The 19,699-nt window shown below is 38.2% G+C and overlaps 1 protein-coding gene across 2 annotated transcripts in view; it reads left to right on the forward strand.

Moving 5' to 3' along the window:
• Positions 1 to 1,210: 1,210 nt before the first annotated feature.
• Positions 1,211 to 19,699, forward strand: part of MIB1 (mindbomb E3 ubiquitin protein ligase 1) — a 133,989-nt gene continuing 115,500 nt past the window's right edge. For both annotated transcript variants that reach the window (XM_027576776.2, XM_027576777.2), the window contains exon 1: positions 1,211 to 1,586. In XM_027576776.2, coding sequence (XP_027432577.1) covers positions 1,358 to 1,586 — 229 coding nt within the window. In that variant the 5' untranslated portion in view covers positions 1,211 to 1,357. The remainder of the gene's footprint in view (positions 1,587 to 19,699) is intronic.

Here is a 19,699-nt window from a genome sequence, read left to right on the forward strand (position 1 = left end):
TGTAAACTCTCTCAGGAGCTTGTACTGTTTGGTCTACTTAGCACCCTGACTCCGCAGGAAGGCAAGGCACACCTTTCAAAGGACTTTGCACGTAGCTCACACTCAACAGCATTCCATTCAGCTAAAAAATACATCCCTAATCACCCACTCCGGTTTGACATGTTTGCAATTTACACATACAAAAATACATGTCGCCCTTAATCTGTGCTATAATCTGTCCTACTTCCGATCCCGTTAAAAAAGAAGACTAAAACAACACGGAATCCCAAATTCACACTGTACACCTAGGTACGCTAGAACTTAAAGAAAGACTGACCTCACCGTAACTACCTGGTTTCAGCGCCCGCGTCGTCGTCCCCATCCTCCTCTAGATTTCCTTCAGCCCCACCTCCGGGCCAGTGGGACTGATTTCTTGCTCCGCCCCTTTTCCCACAGCCAATGGGGCGCGGCGCACCACCCGTAGGCCACAACCCCATTGAGCCGCCCCTCCAGCATCTCAGGCTCTGGCTGGCCGTCACCCCCCTCCTCCGTGCTTTCCGGGCCGGGCGCATGCGCACTCTCCTCGGGCCCTGGAGAGACGCTTAAGGATCGATTTTCTTCTCCTTTCTTTCTCCAGTCGCGCGACTCTCCAAACCCTTTCCGCCCTAGTGTTGCTGAGGCTCCCCCTCCTAGTCCGAGAAGGTGCTGCTCCAGCCTTGAGTGCGTCAGTATCCGGATGTGGAGCCGCTCTCGCCCGGCGGGGACTCTGTGGTTGGGCGGAGCGCGGCGGCGTGCACGGGGGCAGAGAGAAGGGGGCCCGTGGGCCCGGGCGCTCGCCGGACGCCGGGAGGTACCACCGCTGCCCACGGGGGAGGAGGCGGTGCCGGTAGTCGGGCGCCCACCCCGGAGCGAGGGGCTAGGGGAGAAAAAAGGCCGGCAGTTAAGCTTGCCCCCCGCCGCCCTCGCCGTCTCCCCCCGGCCAGCCTCCCCCGGCCCCCTGCGCTCCCCGCGCTCCCGGCCGGGGGAGAGCGTGGTTTCCTGGCGGCCGTCGCTGTAGCCCGGCCGGGGAGCCCGGAGGAAGCGGGGGAGTCCCCGCCCACGGCCCCCTCCCCTTTGCCTGCCCGCAGCCGCCGCCTCTGAGCCGCTGCAGTCCGGCCTCCAGTCCGAGCCGGGGGCGCGGCGGCGGCGGCGACGGCTGGAGAGTGGTTGTGGGCTTAGGGGGGACCACGCCGCCGCCCCCGTGAGTTATTCCCACGTCCCCCGGGGCTTGCTGCCGCTCCCGCCGGCGCCGAGAGTCCGGCTCGGGCCCAACTCCCTCACGGGCCCCCCGGCGGCGGCAGCGGCAGCGGCAGCGGCGGAGCCCACCGCCCGGGCCCCGATGAGTAACTCCCGGAATAACCGGGTGATGGTGGAAGGGGTCGGGGCCCGGGTAGTGCGCGGCCCGGACTGGAAGTGGGGGAAGCAGGACGGCGGCGAGGGCCATGTGGGCACGGTCCGGAGCTTCGAGAGCCCAGAAGAGGTGGTGGTGGTGTGGGACAACGGCACTGCTGCCAACTACCGCTGCTCCGGGGCCTACGACCTGCGCATCCTGGACAGCGCGCCGACGGGTAAGTCTTGGCTCCCTGGCCTGGGCCTGCGCGCGTGCGGGGAAGGGGCGAGGCCGGGTGGGCGTCTGTCTGGGAGAAACCCGCGGTGGGAAGGGAAGAGGGCCAAAGAGATTTTAGGTTCAGTACCTGGTAAACAAAAACTTGCAGAAAAGACCCCGCTACCCCACGGGAAATGATGGCAGCACCGTCACCGGGATGCTTTCAAGCCTGGGAGGCACAAAGCACCGGGAACACAACAGACTGTTCCCCTCCTCCTTCTCTAGGGAAAGGGTCTGGAGAGGCCTGTCTAATAAGCCATTGAAATTAATCAGCCACCGAGTGATAACTGTCTGAAGAGAGGCTTGCCTAGCCATATGGTGTTTAGTTGTCGGGTTACAATTGCCGAGGGGCCTCTGGTAGCTCGGATTTGTTGAGATACCATGTATGTATGTATGTACGTGTGTATGTATGTATTGCCTCCTGTAACACATAGAAAGACTTGGAGTTCAGTAGCTGAATGTTAATTGAGACCTTGTAGAATGATTTTTCTAAATTGTTTCATTACCGATAGAGGGAAAAACAGTCTAAGCTGTTGAACCATTTCCTTGTTTTAAATACTTTTTCCAAGTGGATTAAACACTGATTTTTTTGTCGGTAATATCCCATCTCGTATGTAAGGTTATATCAGAGACTTATCCATTCATGCACAATGAGTCAAGGTCCTTGATTCACAAATTTCAGGGATCTGTTTGTTATTGACTCTAGAATTTTTATGTAATGTGGTAAACTGAAGGCTTGTGCTCATAGATCTAACACTATTTTATTGGATTATTTTAATCAAAAACATTTTTACAGATTTCTCCATGATACTCTATTTAGTAGAAAGTAGTTCAAATTTAAAATTTGTTACTTTTCAGGATGCATAAATAAGCTACTTTTAAAAAATTGAGGTATCATTGACATATACTAGTTTTCTGTGTACAAGATGATTTGATACTTATATATATTGCAAAACGATCATCACAATAAGTCTAGTTAGTATCCATCATCATACATAGTTAATAAATTTTTTTTCCCTTTGTGATGAGAACTTTTAAGATTTACTGTCTTAGCAGCTTTCAAATATGCAACACAGTGTTATTAATTATAGTCACCATGCTGTACATTACATCCCATGACATTTATTTTATAACTGGAAGTTTGTGCCTTTTGACACCCTTCACCCATTTCGCTTACTCCCACCTCTGGCAACCACCAATCTGTTCTTTGTATCTATGAGCTTTTTTTTAAGATTCCATGTATAAATGAGATCATATGGTATACGTCTTTCTCTGTTTTATTACACTTGGCACAGTGTTCTTGAGATCCATCCATGTTGTTGCAAATGGCAGGATTTAATTCTTTTTTTATGGTTGAGTCATATTCCATTGTGTGTATATATATAGCACATTTTCTTTATCCATTCATCCATCAGTGGACTTTTAGGTCATTTCCTTGTCTTGGCTATTGTAAATAATGCTGCAGGGAACATGAAGATGCATATATGTTTTTGAATTAGTGTTTTCATTTCTTTGGGTAGATACCCAGAAGTATTTCTGGATCCTGTGGTAGTTCTATTTTTAATCTTTTGAGGCACCTCCATACTGTTTCCTTATTGGCTATACCAATTTACGTTCCCACCAACAGTAAACATCCTTGGTTTTGTCTCCCTCCTTGCCAATCCTTGCTATTTCTTGTCTTTTGATGGTAGCCGTTCTAGCAAGTGTGAGGTGATACCTCATTGTGGCTTTGATTTGCATTTTTATGATGATTAGTGATGTTGAACATTTTTTCATGTGTCTGTTGACCATCTGTATATCTTCGTTGAAAAAGTATTCAAATCCTCAGTCCATTTTTTAATCAGATTGCTTTTTCTGCTGTTGAATTGTATGAGTTCTTTATTTTAGATTATTAATCCCTTATATGTATTATTTGCAAGTCTTTTCTCCCTTTCAGTAAGTTGCTCTTTCATTTTGTTGATGGTTTCCTTTGCTGTGCAGTGACTTTTTAGTTTGATGTAGTCCCACTTGTTTATTTTTGCTTTTGTTGCTTTTGCTTTTGGTGTCAAGTCCAAAAAAATCATTGCCAAAATCATGTTAAAGAGCTTACCGCCTATGTTTTCTTCTAGGAGTTTTATGGTTTCAGATCTTAACTTTAAAGTCTTTAATACATTTTGAGTTAATTCATAAATAAGCTACTTCTAAGGCTTGATGATTGAATTTGACAAAGCTTACCAAGTCTGAAATGGGTTCCTATTTGTTATTGGCAGCAACAAAAAGGAAACTAACACAAGTCGACTCAGCTATTTTTGAACCGATAATTCATAAAATTGTGTTTCCTTAGCTGGTTATTTAGACATTGAGAAAGATGTATACGCATGCCCAAAAGAAAAGATTCAACAGTACAAAAAGGGACAGCCATTGTTACCCGTTTCTTGGGTATTCTTACATATTCTATTTATTGCAAGCATATTTATTAATATACTGTAAATCTACTACCTTTTTAAAGCACAAATGGTAATAAACTATACTCTCTTCTGCACTTTTGTTTCTTTCACTTAATAGTACATATCGGGAATTTTTCCAGGTTAGCACATTAGGTCTACTTTATTCTTTCATAACTGCATAATATTCCAGTGACTGGATGTCATAATATATTTAACCAGTGCTTTCTTGATGAGCATTATATTGTCTTCTTTTTTTAAAATTTTATTTATTTATTTATTTTTAAAGATTTTTATTTATTTGACAGAGAGACACAACAAGAGCAGGAGCACAAGCAGGGGGAGTGGGAGAGGGAGAAGCAGGCTTCCCGCTGAGCAGGGAGCCCGATGTGGGACCCGATCCCAGGACCCTGGGATCATGACCTGAGCCGAAGGCAGACGCTTAACGACTGAGGCACCCAGGCGCCCTTATTTATTTATTTGAGAGAGAGAGTGAAAGAGAGCATGAGCAGGGTGAAGGGCAGAGGGAGAAGCAGACTCCCCGCTGAGCAGGGAGCCCGGTATGGGACACGATCCCAAGACTCCGGGATCATGACCTGAGCTGAAGGCAGACACTGAACTGACTGAGCCAGCCAGGTGCTCCCGTGCTTCAGGTCTTCTTATTTACAATGATGCAGTGAATAAATCCTATGTATATGTGCTGAGTACTTATGTTGTGGAATTGCTGCATCAAGGAGTACACATATTTAATATTTTGATAGATATTGACTAATTGCTGTCCAAAGACATTTTACCACGCTACACTCTGACATTTTACACTGAATGAGGCATATACCTGTTTCTCCAGACTCTTTAAATTTTATCTTGCTAGCTCAAGCTAAAGTTTGACCATAACTCAATAATTTGGAGTCATCTTGGTATCAGTAATTGCAGGTTTATGAGGAAATTTAAATATCTTTCTGGGTAAAGTGTAACAAATCCTATACTACAGCAATTCTTGAAGGGATATTAATGTTGTCTCTGTGCTTTATGGTGTGAAGTATATCATAAATAGTTTCATTATCTTATATATAAAAGCACATGTTTTTAGAGGTAATTGTTTTAAAATCTCAGTTTAATTTACAAGATGATTTTACACATTTAATTTGTTGTGTGTAATAATTCTTCTTGTTCATCTGAGTCTTTTAGCAGACATTTTAAAAGCATTTCTAGATGCAGGGTCCTTCTTATGCAGTGCTGTTGAAATGTATTTTAATTTCTATGATTTACTATCTTCAGTATTTTTTTTTTCCTTAAAGGATTGAACAAATCACAAGCTCTTAGATCTGGTTTTACCCCAGGACTATAATACTGCTTTCAATTTTCTCTTTTTTCATTAAAATATTTGATAATTTATGTCTATTGGTACTTTATTATATTCTCGATTTATTAAATATATTTATTATATATACTACTTGATATTTGTTTACATAATAGTTAAAATAAAAATAAATTTAACCTTTTTGAAATAATTTCAGGTTTACAAAAATTACAAAACTAGTAAAAAGAGTTTCCTTTTGCCTTTGCTCATCTTCTTCAAGTATTAATATCTTACAAAGTATAATTATTGAAACCAGAAAAATAATATTAGTACAATACTATTAACTAATTTACAGACCTTATTCAAATTTCACCAGTTGGCCCACTCATGTCCTTTTTTGGGTCCAGGATCCAATCTACGTTCTCCATTACTATTGCATATAGTAATTGAACTGCATGTGAGGCTGTCAAATTCTCCAGCTCCAGATTGTCTGTCTTTACTCTTGTGGAATTATTTTTTTTACTTTATCAGGGTTCTTAATCTTTTACATTTTCTTTGTTCTAAAGAGCAGCTCAAAGTTCCAGTCATCCTACACTGTTGAAGCCAAGCTCTGCCCTTGGGAGAAGATATGACATTGTCATATCTACTTAACTATCAGATCTTACCCAATATTCAAATTACTGAAATCTTACCTCCTCTATAAAGCTTCTTTTGTTTAATGAGAAAACTCGACCTATTAATATTTGCTTGTAAGTGTATGGTTAGGGGCAACATAGGTAATTACATTACCAGTTGTGGGAGAAATTTTTCAGTTAGAAGTTAGAAGCCAGGGCGCCTGGGTGGCTCAGTTGGTTAAGCGACTGCCTTCGGCTCAGGTCATGATCCTGGAGTCCCGGGATCGAGTCCCACATCAGGCTCCCTGCTCGGCAGGGAGTCTGCTTCTCCCTCTGACCCTCTTCCCTCTCATGCTCTCTATCTCTCATTCTCTCTCTCTCTCAAATAAATAAATAAAATCTTAAAAAAAAAAAAAAAAGTTAGAAGCCAGCTAGCTGGCTTTTTCCTTTATGTATGAGATAAATGGATTAGATCATTTTAAATACAACTTTTCTTCTGGCTTTGAAGATTTGATTTGATGTTAATAGTAAAGAGCCTAATAACTATTCATACAGCTAACTCAGAGCTAACCCAGAAATACAAATTAAAGAAAGATATCTTTCACCCCAGTCAGAGTGACAAAAATTAAAAGTCTAAAAATAGTATGTATTGATAAAGAATATGGAGAAATCAGAACTCTCAGGTTATTGGTGGGACAGTAAATTGATACAACCACTTTAAGAAGCGATTTGGCAATCTTGTAAACTTTACAATGCACATATTCTGCAACTAAGAAAATCTTCCAAGTGTATATCCATGAGATCCTCAGGCACAAATCCATAAAAAGGTATGTATAAAGAAATTCATTGCAGTATTGTTTATAAAAACAATAATTTGGTAATTACTAAAAGTATTTATGTAGAGTAATTTATGTCATGTTACATGAGTCTCATACAATAAAATATTAGCAGTTAAGGTGAAAGAAGTAGTGTATATTTACCAGATATTTGTTAAGTAAAAAAGTAGGTTTCAAAAAGATATTGTAGATAATACAGTGCTTTTTATGTAAATTTTAAATACTGAAAAATTATGGAAAAATATATATAGAAAAAGGATAAACACCTAGACTGAAAGGCTCTAACCATCAGGGTGGTATTTTGGTATTTTGCTTCTCATCAGAATATTCTTTTTTTGAAAAATAAGAGCAATAGGATTTTTCTTCATTTTTTTGAAAATCTTAGTTTAATGTTAGTAAATCAAGTCTGATTCTAAATTGAGTTTGTTTCCATTCTTGATTTTGCTAGATGCTGTAGCTTTTAGGAGACCTCACAAAGATAGATAATTGATCTAAAGGGAAGAAGTACATTTCTGACTATGTTATGCTGGTTATTAAGCTCTTGCATCTTGGCTTCAAACCCACTCTCTGTATTCTACCTTGTGAGGCTGAGGTGGGACTCTGCATTTTCTTTTCAAAGATTTTATTTATTTATTTTGACAGAGAGAGAGAGACACACAGTGAGAGAGGGAACACAAGCAGGGGGAGTGGGAGAAGGAAAAGCAGTCTTCCTGCCAAGCAGAGAGCCCAGACGTGGGGCTCGATCCCATCATGACCTGAGCTGAAGGCAGACACTTAACAACTGAGCCACCCAGGGGCCCTTGCATTTTCTTTTTTGCCAGCTGGATCCTAATTGGTTCTACCAATAGGGGATCCTCAAAGGAGACAGGAAGGCTGGAGTGAGAAAGGACTTGCTCTTTTCTGTTTTGCTTGCTTCCTTTTGGTATCATCTTATCCAGGAGGATTTCAGTATCAGTATTTGATTCCAGTTTACTTAGTTCCAGTATAACAAGAAATATCCTCAGTGTGCCCCCACTCACTGATACCAGCATCAGCCCGTCATGACCCTTTCATTAAGGTCTGGATCCTAGCCCTATGGAACCCTTTTTTTAAGCCTCTTATATTTTAGTAATCTCATTTTTTTTTCATTGTTTCCCCATTTCTAGAAGTGGTGCATTGGTGTAGTTTCTGTCTCCTGACTGGACCCTAACTAATACAGTTTACTAAATCTTAATCTTATTTTTCTATTCCATTACCAGTTAAGTAAAATTTTTATTGAAACTTAGCTAGTAATTTTCCATCTTTTCTGATGCTGATCATTTCTTATGTATGAATTGGAAGATGTTGCACTTTTATATTTTGAATCAATGAATTCTGAATTTACTGAATTTAAAATGAAGTAAAGTATTTTCTTTTAAGGATATGAATATGAAAATTTATTGGTGATACACATCATTTTGGTATTAAAGACCATATAACGATGGAAACATCTCCAAATACAGTTTTCATCTTGCTTACTCTAGTTTCTTTTGGGCGGCACTTATGTTCTCGTATCATCTCTACCCTGGGACACATTAAATGGGTATAATTAAAAAATCTTATAAGGAGCATACCACTAACACCTACTTTTCATCCCAGAAAATGTATGCAGTTTTGGAAACATTTATTTTTCATTTATTTTGTAAGTGAAAAATACGGAACTCATTCTTAATTTTGCCTCTTAAGCACTTTTTCTCAAGATAATCAACAACATGTTTTGTGTCATTAGCATGCATTCCACAAATCCACTTAATTAGGAACAAACAAGCTGCAGCATGTCTTAATGTGCCAGAGGTGAGCCACAGTGGTGGGCCCTGGTGCTGTCAGTCTCTCACTCACCTTCAGTACGCCTTTGTTCCCTGGGTGACGAGTGAGTTTTTGTATAGGCCCACTGATAGTGCTAGTGTCAGCTGACTAATTTACAGTTAGTAAAACTTAATCTTATTCTTAGATTTTTAAAGAAAAAATAAATGTAAAAGTTTCAGTGAAAGTCCACAACCCCTTTTTTTTAGAATGCTTGGGACCAAGTTTGTACTTTTGGATTTTAGAACTATAATATAGTATGTTTGCAACACAGTACATAACACCCACTTTGAAGTCCACAGCAGCACCATGTAATTAAATAAATTAATATTTCTGCAGGGAAGCATATGAATAATTATACTAAGGGGATAATAAAGACTACCTACTATATATAGCCTTTTGTTTGTTCAGATCAGGGTTTATCACTAAGTGAGTTTGCTCCTAACTTACAAAAACACTTAGAGTTTGTAATTATTGAGAAGACATTGTGGACTTCCATTTTCTCTTGCATTTCAAAGGATCATGTTCTATATCTCCTGAGTTGTATACCTCACTTTGGAAACCACTGCTCTGCGTCACCTAGCAGGAACTTAGGCATTTTAAGTACCTATAAGAAAATGGCTTCTTTTTTTTAAGGAATATTCCTTACTATCTTTTTTTTTTTTTTAGATTTTATTTATTTGAGAGGGAGAGAGAATGAGAGAAAGACCACAAGCAGGGGGAGCAACAGAGGGAGAGGGAGAAGCAGACTCCCCGCTGAGCAGGGAGCCTGGCGTGGGGCTCCATCCCAGGACCATGAGATCATGACCTGAGCTGAAGGCAGCCGCTTAACCAGCTGAGCCACTCGGGCGCTGCTCCTCCTTAACTTCTTAAACCCATTTCTTTACTCATATTTTCATATGTCCCCACATCATTTACCTTGACTTTTTACCATCATGTCTGGATTACAGTGATAGAACATTTCCTCCATTGGACCTAGCAACATAGTAACAATTTTCTTTTTTTTTTTAAATATAGTTGACAATACAAGGTTATATTCATTGCAGGTGTACAACAGTGATTCAGCAATTCTGTCATTACTCAGTGCTCACCATTGTGAATGTAGTTATCATCTCTTCCCAAAGTTATTACTGTATTATTGACTATATTCCCTGCATTATACTCTTCATCTCTGTGAGTTATTTGCTTTATAACTGGAAGTTTGTACCTCTTAAACCCCTTAACCTATTTTGCCTATTCCCCTACACCTCTCCCTTTTGGCAACCGCTAGTTTGTTCTGTATGTTTATGAGTCTCTTACCCTTATTTGTTGTTGTTTTTTATTTTTTAGGTTTCATGTATAAATGAAATCATATGATACTTGTCTTTGTCTGACTAGATCCATCCATGTTGTGAATGGCAAGATTTCATTCTTTTTTATGTCTGAGTAATTTTCCATTGTACATACATACCACATCATTATCCATTCATTTGTCAGTAGACATGTAAGGTGCTTCTGTAGCTTGGCTATTGTAAATAATGCTACAGTAAACATTGGGGTGCATATATCTTCTTGAATTTGTGCTTTCATTTTCTTTGGGTAATACCCAGCAGTGGAATTACTGGATCATATGATAGTTCTATTTTTAATTTTTTGAGGTACCTTCATACTGCTTTCCATACTGGTTGTACTAGGTTACATTCCCACCAGCAGTGCATGAGGGTTCCCTTTTCATCGCATCCTTTCCAGAACTTATTATTTTCTTTTTTTTTTTTAAAGATTTTATTTATTTATTTATTTGAGAGAGCGAGAATGAGAGAGAGAGAGCGCGCGCACATGAGAGGGGGAGGGTCAGAGGGAGAAGCAGACCCCCCGCTGAGCAGCAGGGAGCCCGATGCGGGACTCGATCCCGGGGCTCCAGGATCATGACCTGAGCCGAAGGCAGTCGCTTAACCAACTGAGCCAGCCAGGCGCCCCAGAACTTATTATTTTCTTTTTGATACTAGCCATTCTGACTGGTGTGAGGTGATATCTCACTGTTTTGATTTGCATTTCTGGATGATTAGTGATGCTGAGCATCTTTTCATGTGTCTGTTGGCCATCTGTATGCCTTCTTTTGAAAAATGTCTATTCAGGTCTTCTGCCTATTTTTAAATTGGATTGTTTTTGATGTTAAGTTGTGTGTGTTCTTTATATATTTTGGATATTAACCCTTTATCAGATATATCATTTATAAATATCTTCTTCCATTCAGTAGATTGCCTTTTTGTTTTGTTGATGGTTTCCTTCGCTGTAAAAGCCTTTTGATCTAGTCCCAGTATTTATTTTTGCTTATGTTTCCTTTGCCTGAGAAGACACATTCAGGAAAATGTTGCTAAAGTAAAGCCCATGTCCAAGAGATTACTGCCTATGTTTTCTTTCACAAGTTCTATGATTTGGGGTCTTATATTTAGGTCTTTAATCTAGTTAGAGTTTATTTTCATGTATGGTGTAAGAAGTTGTCTGGTTTCATTCTTTTGCATGTAGCTGTCTAGTTTTCCCAACATCCATTTATTGAAGAGACTGTCTTTTTCCCATTTTATATTCTTGCCTCTTTTGTTGTAGATTGATTGTATAAGCATGGATTTATTTTTGGACTCTCTATTCTGTTCCATTGATCAGTGTCTATTTTCATGCCACTACCATACTGTTTTGATTACTGTTAATTTTGTACTATAGCCTAAAATCTGGGATTATGATATCTTCAGCTTTCTTTCTTCCTCCTCAAGATTGCTTTGGCTATTTGGGATCTTTCATGGTTCCATACAATTTTAGGATTATTTGTTTTACTTCTGTGAAGAATGCTGTTGGTATTTTGGTAAGGATTGCATTAAATCTGTGGATTACTTTAGGTATTATGGACATTTTAACAATATTAATTCTTCCAGTCTATGAGCACAGTGTTTCTTTCTGTTTCTATTGTCTTCAATTTCTTTCAACAGTATCCTACAGTTTTTAGTGTACAGGTCTTTCACCTCCTTGGTTGAATTTATTTGAAGGTGTTTTATTCCTTTTAATACAGTTGTAAACAGGATTGTTTTCTGAATTTCTCTTTCTGCTACTTCATTATTAGTGTTATTAGTGCAATGGATTTCTGTATATTAATTTTGCATCCTGCAACTTTACTGAATTCATTTATTAGTCCTGATAGTTTTTTGATGGCATTGTTAGGGTTTCCTACATATGGTATGTCATCTGTAAATAATGACAAATTCCTTACCAGTTTGGATGCCTTTTATTTCTATTTCTTGTCTGATGGTTGCGGTTAGGACTTTCAGTACTGTGTTGAATAAAAATGGCAAGAGTGGACATTTTTGTCTTGTTCCTGATCTTAGAGTAATTGAATATGATGTTAGCTATGGTTTTATTGTATAGGACCTTTATTTATTTATTTTAAAAGATTTTACTTATTTATTTGACAGAGTGAGAGAGTACAAGCAGGGGGAATGGCAGAGGGAGAGGGAGAAGCAAGCACCCCACCGAGCAGGGAGTCCTACGTGGGGCTCAATCTCAGAACCCTGGGATCACGACCTGAGCTGAAGGCAGACACTAAACCAACTGAGCCAACCGGGCACCCCATATGTGACCTTTTTTGTGTTGAGGTGTGTGTATACCCTCTAAGCCCACTTTGTTGAGAGTTTTTATCAATTTTAACAGTTTTTATCTTTGTATGCCCATTGCTCTGTGTAAACAGGTTCTTGTGAAATAGTCTGGTACTTAAGTCATCTTTAAAACTTTGTTTTAGAGGAAAAATGGGTTCTGAATTCTATACAACTAGCTTATAAATGAATTGATAGAACACAACTAAGATAAGGTGATATTTAACTTAGTGGAGGGAACAACAGCAGATAGTCCAGACATTCATTTATCATTTTGGAATACTTTTTTTTTTTTTAAGCACATTAACCTTTCTAGATAGTTGCATTGGTTAGAATTAGTTTGTATTCTGTAAACACACTCATGATATGAGTATTTGGTTTTCTCCAGGGGTAGATTTATCTTCTTGATGATAATTTTGTTCCTAAAAAGGCAAGAAATGGGATAGAAGCTTTTATATTAAAAAAAAATCATTATTTGATTTTTAAGAATTTTGTAGGGCTGATGATAATAAATCATAACAGCTTGGAATTGTAATAGTTAAGATTATGGTGCCTTGCTCGCCCCATGAAGTAGTGGAAAATGCACTAACTTAGTAGGGAAATTAAGGTTATTTGTTCATTCTAGATTTTATCAAGTAAGACTGTTAACTAGGGGAGTGGACTCATATTTCATGAGCTCCAGTCATGTATCAGGCACTATGCTAAGTGTTTTATATACTTTTTCTCATTTAATCCTTATAAAAATGTTATTTGTTAGCCTTTATTTTACTGATGAGAAAACTGGCTATGAGAAATGAACTAGCTTGCCCAAGATTTCACAAGTAATAAGTTGATGGTGGAGATTAAAATCTGGGTTTGTCAGGGCTCCTGGGTGGCTCAGTTGGTTAAGCATTTGCCTTTGGCTCAGGTTATGACCCCCGGGTCCTGGGATAGAGCCCCCATCAGGTTCCCTGCTCAGCGGGGAGTCTGCTTCTCCCTCTCCCGCTGCCCCCCCCCCCCCGCTTGTGCTGTCTTGTGTTGGCTCTCTCTCAAATGAATAAATAAAATCTTTTAAAAAAAACTGGATTTGTTGGTCTTTTTTTTTCTTTTTCAACTTTATAACATTAATCTCTTTGAGCCATATAGTTCTTTACCTGTAAAATGAAGTTGGAGTATATCAGGGTACACAGACATGTGTTTTGCTTCTAAAATGAAATAGTGAATTTTTGGGGGGCACCTGAGTGGCTCAGTCGTTAAGTGTGTGCCTTTGGCTCAGGTCATGATCTCAGGGTCCTGGGATTGAGCCCCACATCAGGCTCCCTGCTCCGCGGGAAGCCTGCTTCTCCCTCTCCCACTCCCTTTGCTTGTGTTCCCTCTCTTTCTATGTCGCTCTCCATCAAATAAATAAATAAAATCTTTTAAAAAAAAGAAATAGTGAACTTTTATTGGTTAGCAGGAAAAAAGTGATAAAATTCTTAATTTTGTTTGACCTCATTAACTTTCTATCCCTATGCAACAAATTCTAAAAATAAACATACTACTAAAAATGCCTATTTTGATAACTTGTTTCTTTTGTTTGGAGTGTGTAGGGCATGATTGTAGTTTTATTATGCAAACTTGTAATAGAGTAGTAGAGGATGCAAAAATAGATGAGAATAACTTGTCCAGCAGAAAAGATATGATGGAGTTGTAGATTTTGGGTGAGATGCCTTCAAAGACATTTTCTTAATGTATAACAACAGTTGGTTGTACTTGAAGAAGTGATGTTTCACTCTACTACATTGTTGAATTAACTGAAAAGTAGATAATCTTTTCAGTTTTTAAAGTGTATCCCTTCGAGATTTATTTGACTATTAGGACTTGATAACTTATAGTATTTTGAATCTAGTAGGTTGAATGGGGAACATGATGCCCTAGATATGTTGTCTTTCCTTAAATATGATCAGATGGAGAAAAAACCTTGGTGGAGCAAAGACCTTAGGAAGGCCAAGCTTTGTAATCAGACCCACCTAGGTTTGAATTTGAGCCTGCCACCTACTAATGTGTGACTTCAGGTAGGTTACTTATCTGAGCCTCAATATCTTCATCTTTACATGGGGATCATAATGTCCAGCTTTTTTTTTTTTTTTAAGATTTTATTTATTTATTTGACAGAGAGAGACACAGCGAGAGAGGGGACACAAGCAGGGGGAGTGGGAGAGGGAGAAGCAGGCCTCCTGTGGAGCAGGGAGCCTGATGTGGGGCTCGATCCCAGGACCCTGGGATCATGACCTGAGCCAAAGGCAGATGCTTAACCACTGAGCCACCCAGGCGCGCATAATGCCCAGCTTTTAGTATTGTTGGGAAGGTTAAAGAAAGTGTGTGTAAAGCACGTTAGCTTGATGTGGTAATGTGTAGTGGCTGGTATTATTAATAATAACAATCTTATTTTCATTAATTTAGTATTTCTCAAGAGAAAGGAATGTGGAATATACCTACCAGCTGGCAGGTCACAAAGGCCTTACCCTCATTAAGAATTTTAATTATTCTTGAGACAATTTCTAAACCAGTAAGTAGTTTGAAGGTTCAGGGAGAGTAAGATGCATACTACAGTTGGTTTAACCCTCTTTAATCTCTGTATTACTTTTTGTCACATTGATTTGGGGTTAAAGTTGAATGAATCCTTAAATCAGAAATAGAATTTCCTGTTTGGTTGAATGACGACAGTTACGCCACAATAAGTAATTACATTTAAGTACTGGCTAATGACTTGGAAATTATTATTTTTTTTTTATGTTAGGTGAAATCTTTCAATTAGGGCACAGATTTAGAGGATTAACTAGGTGTCATATTAGTCTATTAGGATTTTTTTAACTTAAAAAGTGTTCTAAAATTTATCACTTAACATATAAGATATCCAAATAGATTAATGAGTAACAAATACTTGTTAACCCATCTAGAAACAAATGCCTTGTGTACTTCTATCCAATTCCATTCCCTTCCCTCCTCTCCTAAGGTAACCATTATCCAGAAATTTGTTATCATTTTAATGTTTTTTTTACATTTGTGCTACGTTTTTATGTACCTGTAAAAGATATATAGTACTTTATTTGCAACATTTTGTATTCTTAGGTGATTAAAAAAAATTTAGCATTATGGTTGAAGAATTCATTCACGTTGAGTTGTGTGACTATTGAGCATTAATTTTAGGTATTCCATTCTATACCTAATACATGTTTCCATTCTTTTGTTAGTGAATAATTATATATTGACTTTTTTCTTTTGCTATTACACGAAGTGATAATTTAGGTATTCTTGTTACATGTTGAAGTGCCTTGTAGAGTGCACTGCTTGTAGTAAGAATTCTAGTTTTCTCTTTCAGTCATCTTTTCTAACTAGAAATTTAACATTTTACTTATAAATGAGTGCTTTGTGATTTTTAGCTTTTTTCATTGGCTGTCTTAAGAACTGTGATCATTGATCTTGACCAGCATGTTTAATTGTTCTTATAAAATTTTCCAACGAAAAGACTAAGCTCTGTAAATTCTCTAAGTTTTTTAATTTAGGCGAGATGCCATTAAAATGTAGAGCAGATGGTCATTTGAGTATTGGTAGAATGAGTCAAAAGCTATCATCAAGTGGTTCATTTAATGGTGGCAGATGTCTTCATAAAGCGTAGCAAAGGAAAAGAACATTAAGTCTCTAGAGTAATATGGTAATCTATAGGAAGGAGAAAAAGGACTAATAGGTTTAGTTAGGGAATTAAGTTTTATGAAATGAACATTTTAAGGAATAACACTTGCCAAAGCTAAGGAGGTTTATACTGGGAGGGGGAATGGTTTTAGATGAGAATGAATTGGGTGGATGTTGTAAGGGGAAACAAATAAGCTACTGAAGTAAGAGATCAGTAAAATGTTGGTCTTGTTTATTAAATACCCTTTCTCCTTTTTGTGTTTTCTTTAAATATCAACTTTTGTTTTAAAGTCAATTAATTGCATTCTCATTAAAAATTCTGTAGTGCTCATTTTGATGGTGGAGTAGGCTGCTTTGTTTACTTTTTCCAATTCTCAGCCTTAGTCTGTTTCACAGCTGTTCGGTAGCTTTGTTGGCATTTGAACTGTGGGAACCAAGAAAGGATTTGGATGTGCTTTTGTGTGCATTAATGGTTTTCCTGAAGTATTCTCTAAAACCATGAATTGTAGGTTTTTTTTTAACCAGTTATCATTGTGTGTTTAAATGGCTCCTTTTAAAGAAAACCTATTCTTAGATTATGAGCTCATGAATGTTGTTATCATTGTGCTTTGTGGAAAATGAGCTTAGAGATGAAAAATACGTCAATAAGAGAATAGCTGAAAACTGGACTTTCCATTTTTTGGTCAGATGGGGAGGTTCGGATACATTTTCCCTATGCCTTTCATCAACCAACTCTCATTTGAAAAGCTGCGCAGTTAAGGATAAACCTCTTAAATTTATAGTGGATACTGATTTGTTTAGTGCATTTTACTTTTTGTGATGACATAGGAGACCTGTTTTAGATCTATTCAGAAACTTAACCACCATGTGGACACTTACTGTTACTGAGATTTGATATTAATTATGATGTTTCGGTCATGGTGCTTTCCTGGGGTAAGACAGGTTAGCCTGTGACTGCAGGCATGTGCCAATGAGGAGTGTAGTCAGATAAAATGTATATTTTCTTTTCATGAAATAGCTCAGTTATTGTAAGGGTTAAAAGAAATAAAAACTTCTAAGCAGTAGTTACATACTCAATTACTAGAGTATTTGAAAGTTGGTTTCTCTAAATATTTGCTGTAAATACCATGTTTTTGTTTTGTTTTTATTTTAATTTATAGGTGACATACATGAGCATCTCTGATGATATACTCATATTAAATGTCCCTACTCACGCAGCTGCTTCCTAGAATTAACATACACTCAGTGTATACCACAAAAGGGTAATCCCAGCAGTACTTTTGGAGATTATCTTTCTAGTTTTTCTGTGCATGTGTATTATATATGTCTTATATAATGGCATACTATAGTTCTTTGCAAACTACTTTAGAAAATAATGAGTTTATGAAAAAATATAGTTACCATATCAGTAATATTTTTTCTACAACATGGTTAAATTGCATAGAATTTCTCTCTATGGATTACCATATTTTACACATAAATAGCCCCATATTTTTGAACTAGGTTGTGTTAAATTTTTGTTTTCATCTACAAACAACTTAGTATCTTTGGGTGTACTTTTTAAAAAACTTGAAGACAGCGAGGTGCCTGGGTGGCTCAGTCGTTAAGCGTCTGCCTACGGCTCAGGTCATGATCCTAGGGTCCTAGGATCAAGCCCTACATCAGGCTCCCTGCTCAGTGGGAAGCCTGCTTCTCCCTCTCCCACACCCCCCTGCTTATGTTTCTTCTCTCGCTTTGACTCTCTCTGTCAAATAAATAAATAAAATCTTAAAAAAAAAAAGTTTAAAGACAGGATCATAGTCTTTTTTTTTTTAAGATTTATTTTTTTTTGAGAGAGGGAGAGAGTGAGCAGGAGTAGTAGGGGAGGGGCAAAGGGAGAAGCAGACTCCCCACTGAGCAGGGAGCCTGATGCAGGACTCAATCCCAGGACCCTGGGATCATGACTTGAGCTGAAGGCTGACACTTAACCAACTAAGCCACCCAGGTGGCCAACAGGGTCATAGTCTTTAAGGCATTTGAAACATTTTTTCAAGTACCTTCCATAAAGGTTGTATCAATTTATATTTCCTTCAGCAAAATCTGGCTCAGTCTTCCCATGCATGTAGTTAATCTGTGCCAATTTGAGAGGATAATATTGGTCTTGTTTTGTGTTTTTTAAATAAATTATGGTTATAATAAAACTAAACAGTTCAGAAGTACACATAATAAAACATGAGAGTGCTCTCCCTTATTCTCCTGCACCCTGAACCACTGTCAACAGTTGGGGTGGATTTTCAGATTTTCTCTATCTGTATCCTGTGTGCTCATTTGGGCATGTGTGTGACTTCTGGGTTTCATGTCATCTTAGAAAGACTACTCAAAATTGTAAATACGTTCAACTTAGTTTTTTCTAGCATTTTTATGATTTTCTGTTTTCATATTTAGCTTTTTAATTTATCTTTATTTTTGGTATGTTGTACTGTGGGGAACTATAACAAAGTTCATACTTTTTTTTTAAAACTTGCTTTGTTTCAGTTAAAATGGTTATAGATTACCCCAGAACTTGGTGGTGTGTAATAATTTATATGTTCATTGCTTCCGTGGGTTGGGGATTTGGAGACAGCTTGGGGAACAGTTTGTCTCTGCTCTGCAGTGTCTGTGTGGCCTCTCCATGTTCTTTTCTATCATAGGCGGCTTCAGGGTAGCCAGACTTAGGATGAAAAGAACTCTCAAGGCATGCAGGGTATGAGTCCTGAGGGAGAGAGAAAGACAGACACAGACAGACAAGTAGCACCTGCGTTGTCTTTTATGATCTAACCTTAGAAGTCACACACTGTTACTTCTGCTTTCTTATGTTAACCTAGGCAATTGTAAACATCCAGGTCCAGTGGGGAGGAAAATCTGTTATTGTCACATTGTCAAAAGAGCAATTAAGATGGATATATATTGGTGTGGCCCCCTTTGGAAAATACAATCTGCCACACCTTTCCTCCACTGTAAATATATACTCAGGTTTTCAGAAATCTAACTGGTATAAAATGTACATAAAGAGCAGGGGTATACCTGTATTTCATTATTAAAACCTGTGAATTTTTAAAAAAACTCATATTGTGATTTGCTATTTCTTATTATAAGTTGCAGTTGTATAAAAATTTAAAATTCAGTTTAATAGTCCTACGTCAACATTATGTTATGATAGTTCTTCAAAATCTTTTTTTTTGAAGATTTTATTTATTTATTTGACAGAGAGAGACAGCGATTGAGGGAACACAAGCAGGGGGAGTGGGAGAGGGAGAAGGAGGCTTCCCGCTGAGCAGAGAGCCGGATGTGGGGCTCGATCTCAGGACCCTGGGATCATGACCTGAGCCGAAGGCGGAAGCTTAATGACTGAGCCACTCAGGCGCCCCAGTTCTTCAAAATCTTTATCTGTTGATTGGTTTTAGAATTTACTTTAAGAAATATCTTTGTGTGGGCTAGAATAATTTCTTAACTTTGTAAACATTTCCTATTTGTGTTGGGAAATAATAGCTACAGGAATAATTGCAGATTTTTTTCAAAATGAATATTATAAAGAATTGATTACATATTGATTTAAAGTAAAATATAGCAAATTCTTAGTAACCCAAGAGATGATTACCCAGTTTATGGATTATTTGGCCTTTAAAAAAAAAATCCTTATGTGATGAAAAAAAACCACTCTTTTTTCTGTGAATTCATTTATATTCTCAAAAAAGAATAAAGGTTGCATTTTGCCTTTTGATTTATATTCTAAATGACTGAAGCATGTAATACTAGTGAATGTTAGTAGCTTTGAGTTTTATGGCTTTAAATCTG

The sequence above is a fragment of the Zalophus californianus genome, chromosome 14, assembly GCF_009762305.2.
Source record: "Zalophus californianus isolate mZalCal1 chromosome 14, mZalCal1.pri.v2, whole genome shotgun sequence".
NCBI classification, from domain to species: domain Eukaryota; kingdom Metazoa; phylum Chordata; class Mammalia; order Carnivora; family Otariidae; genus Zalophus; species Zalophus californianus.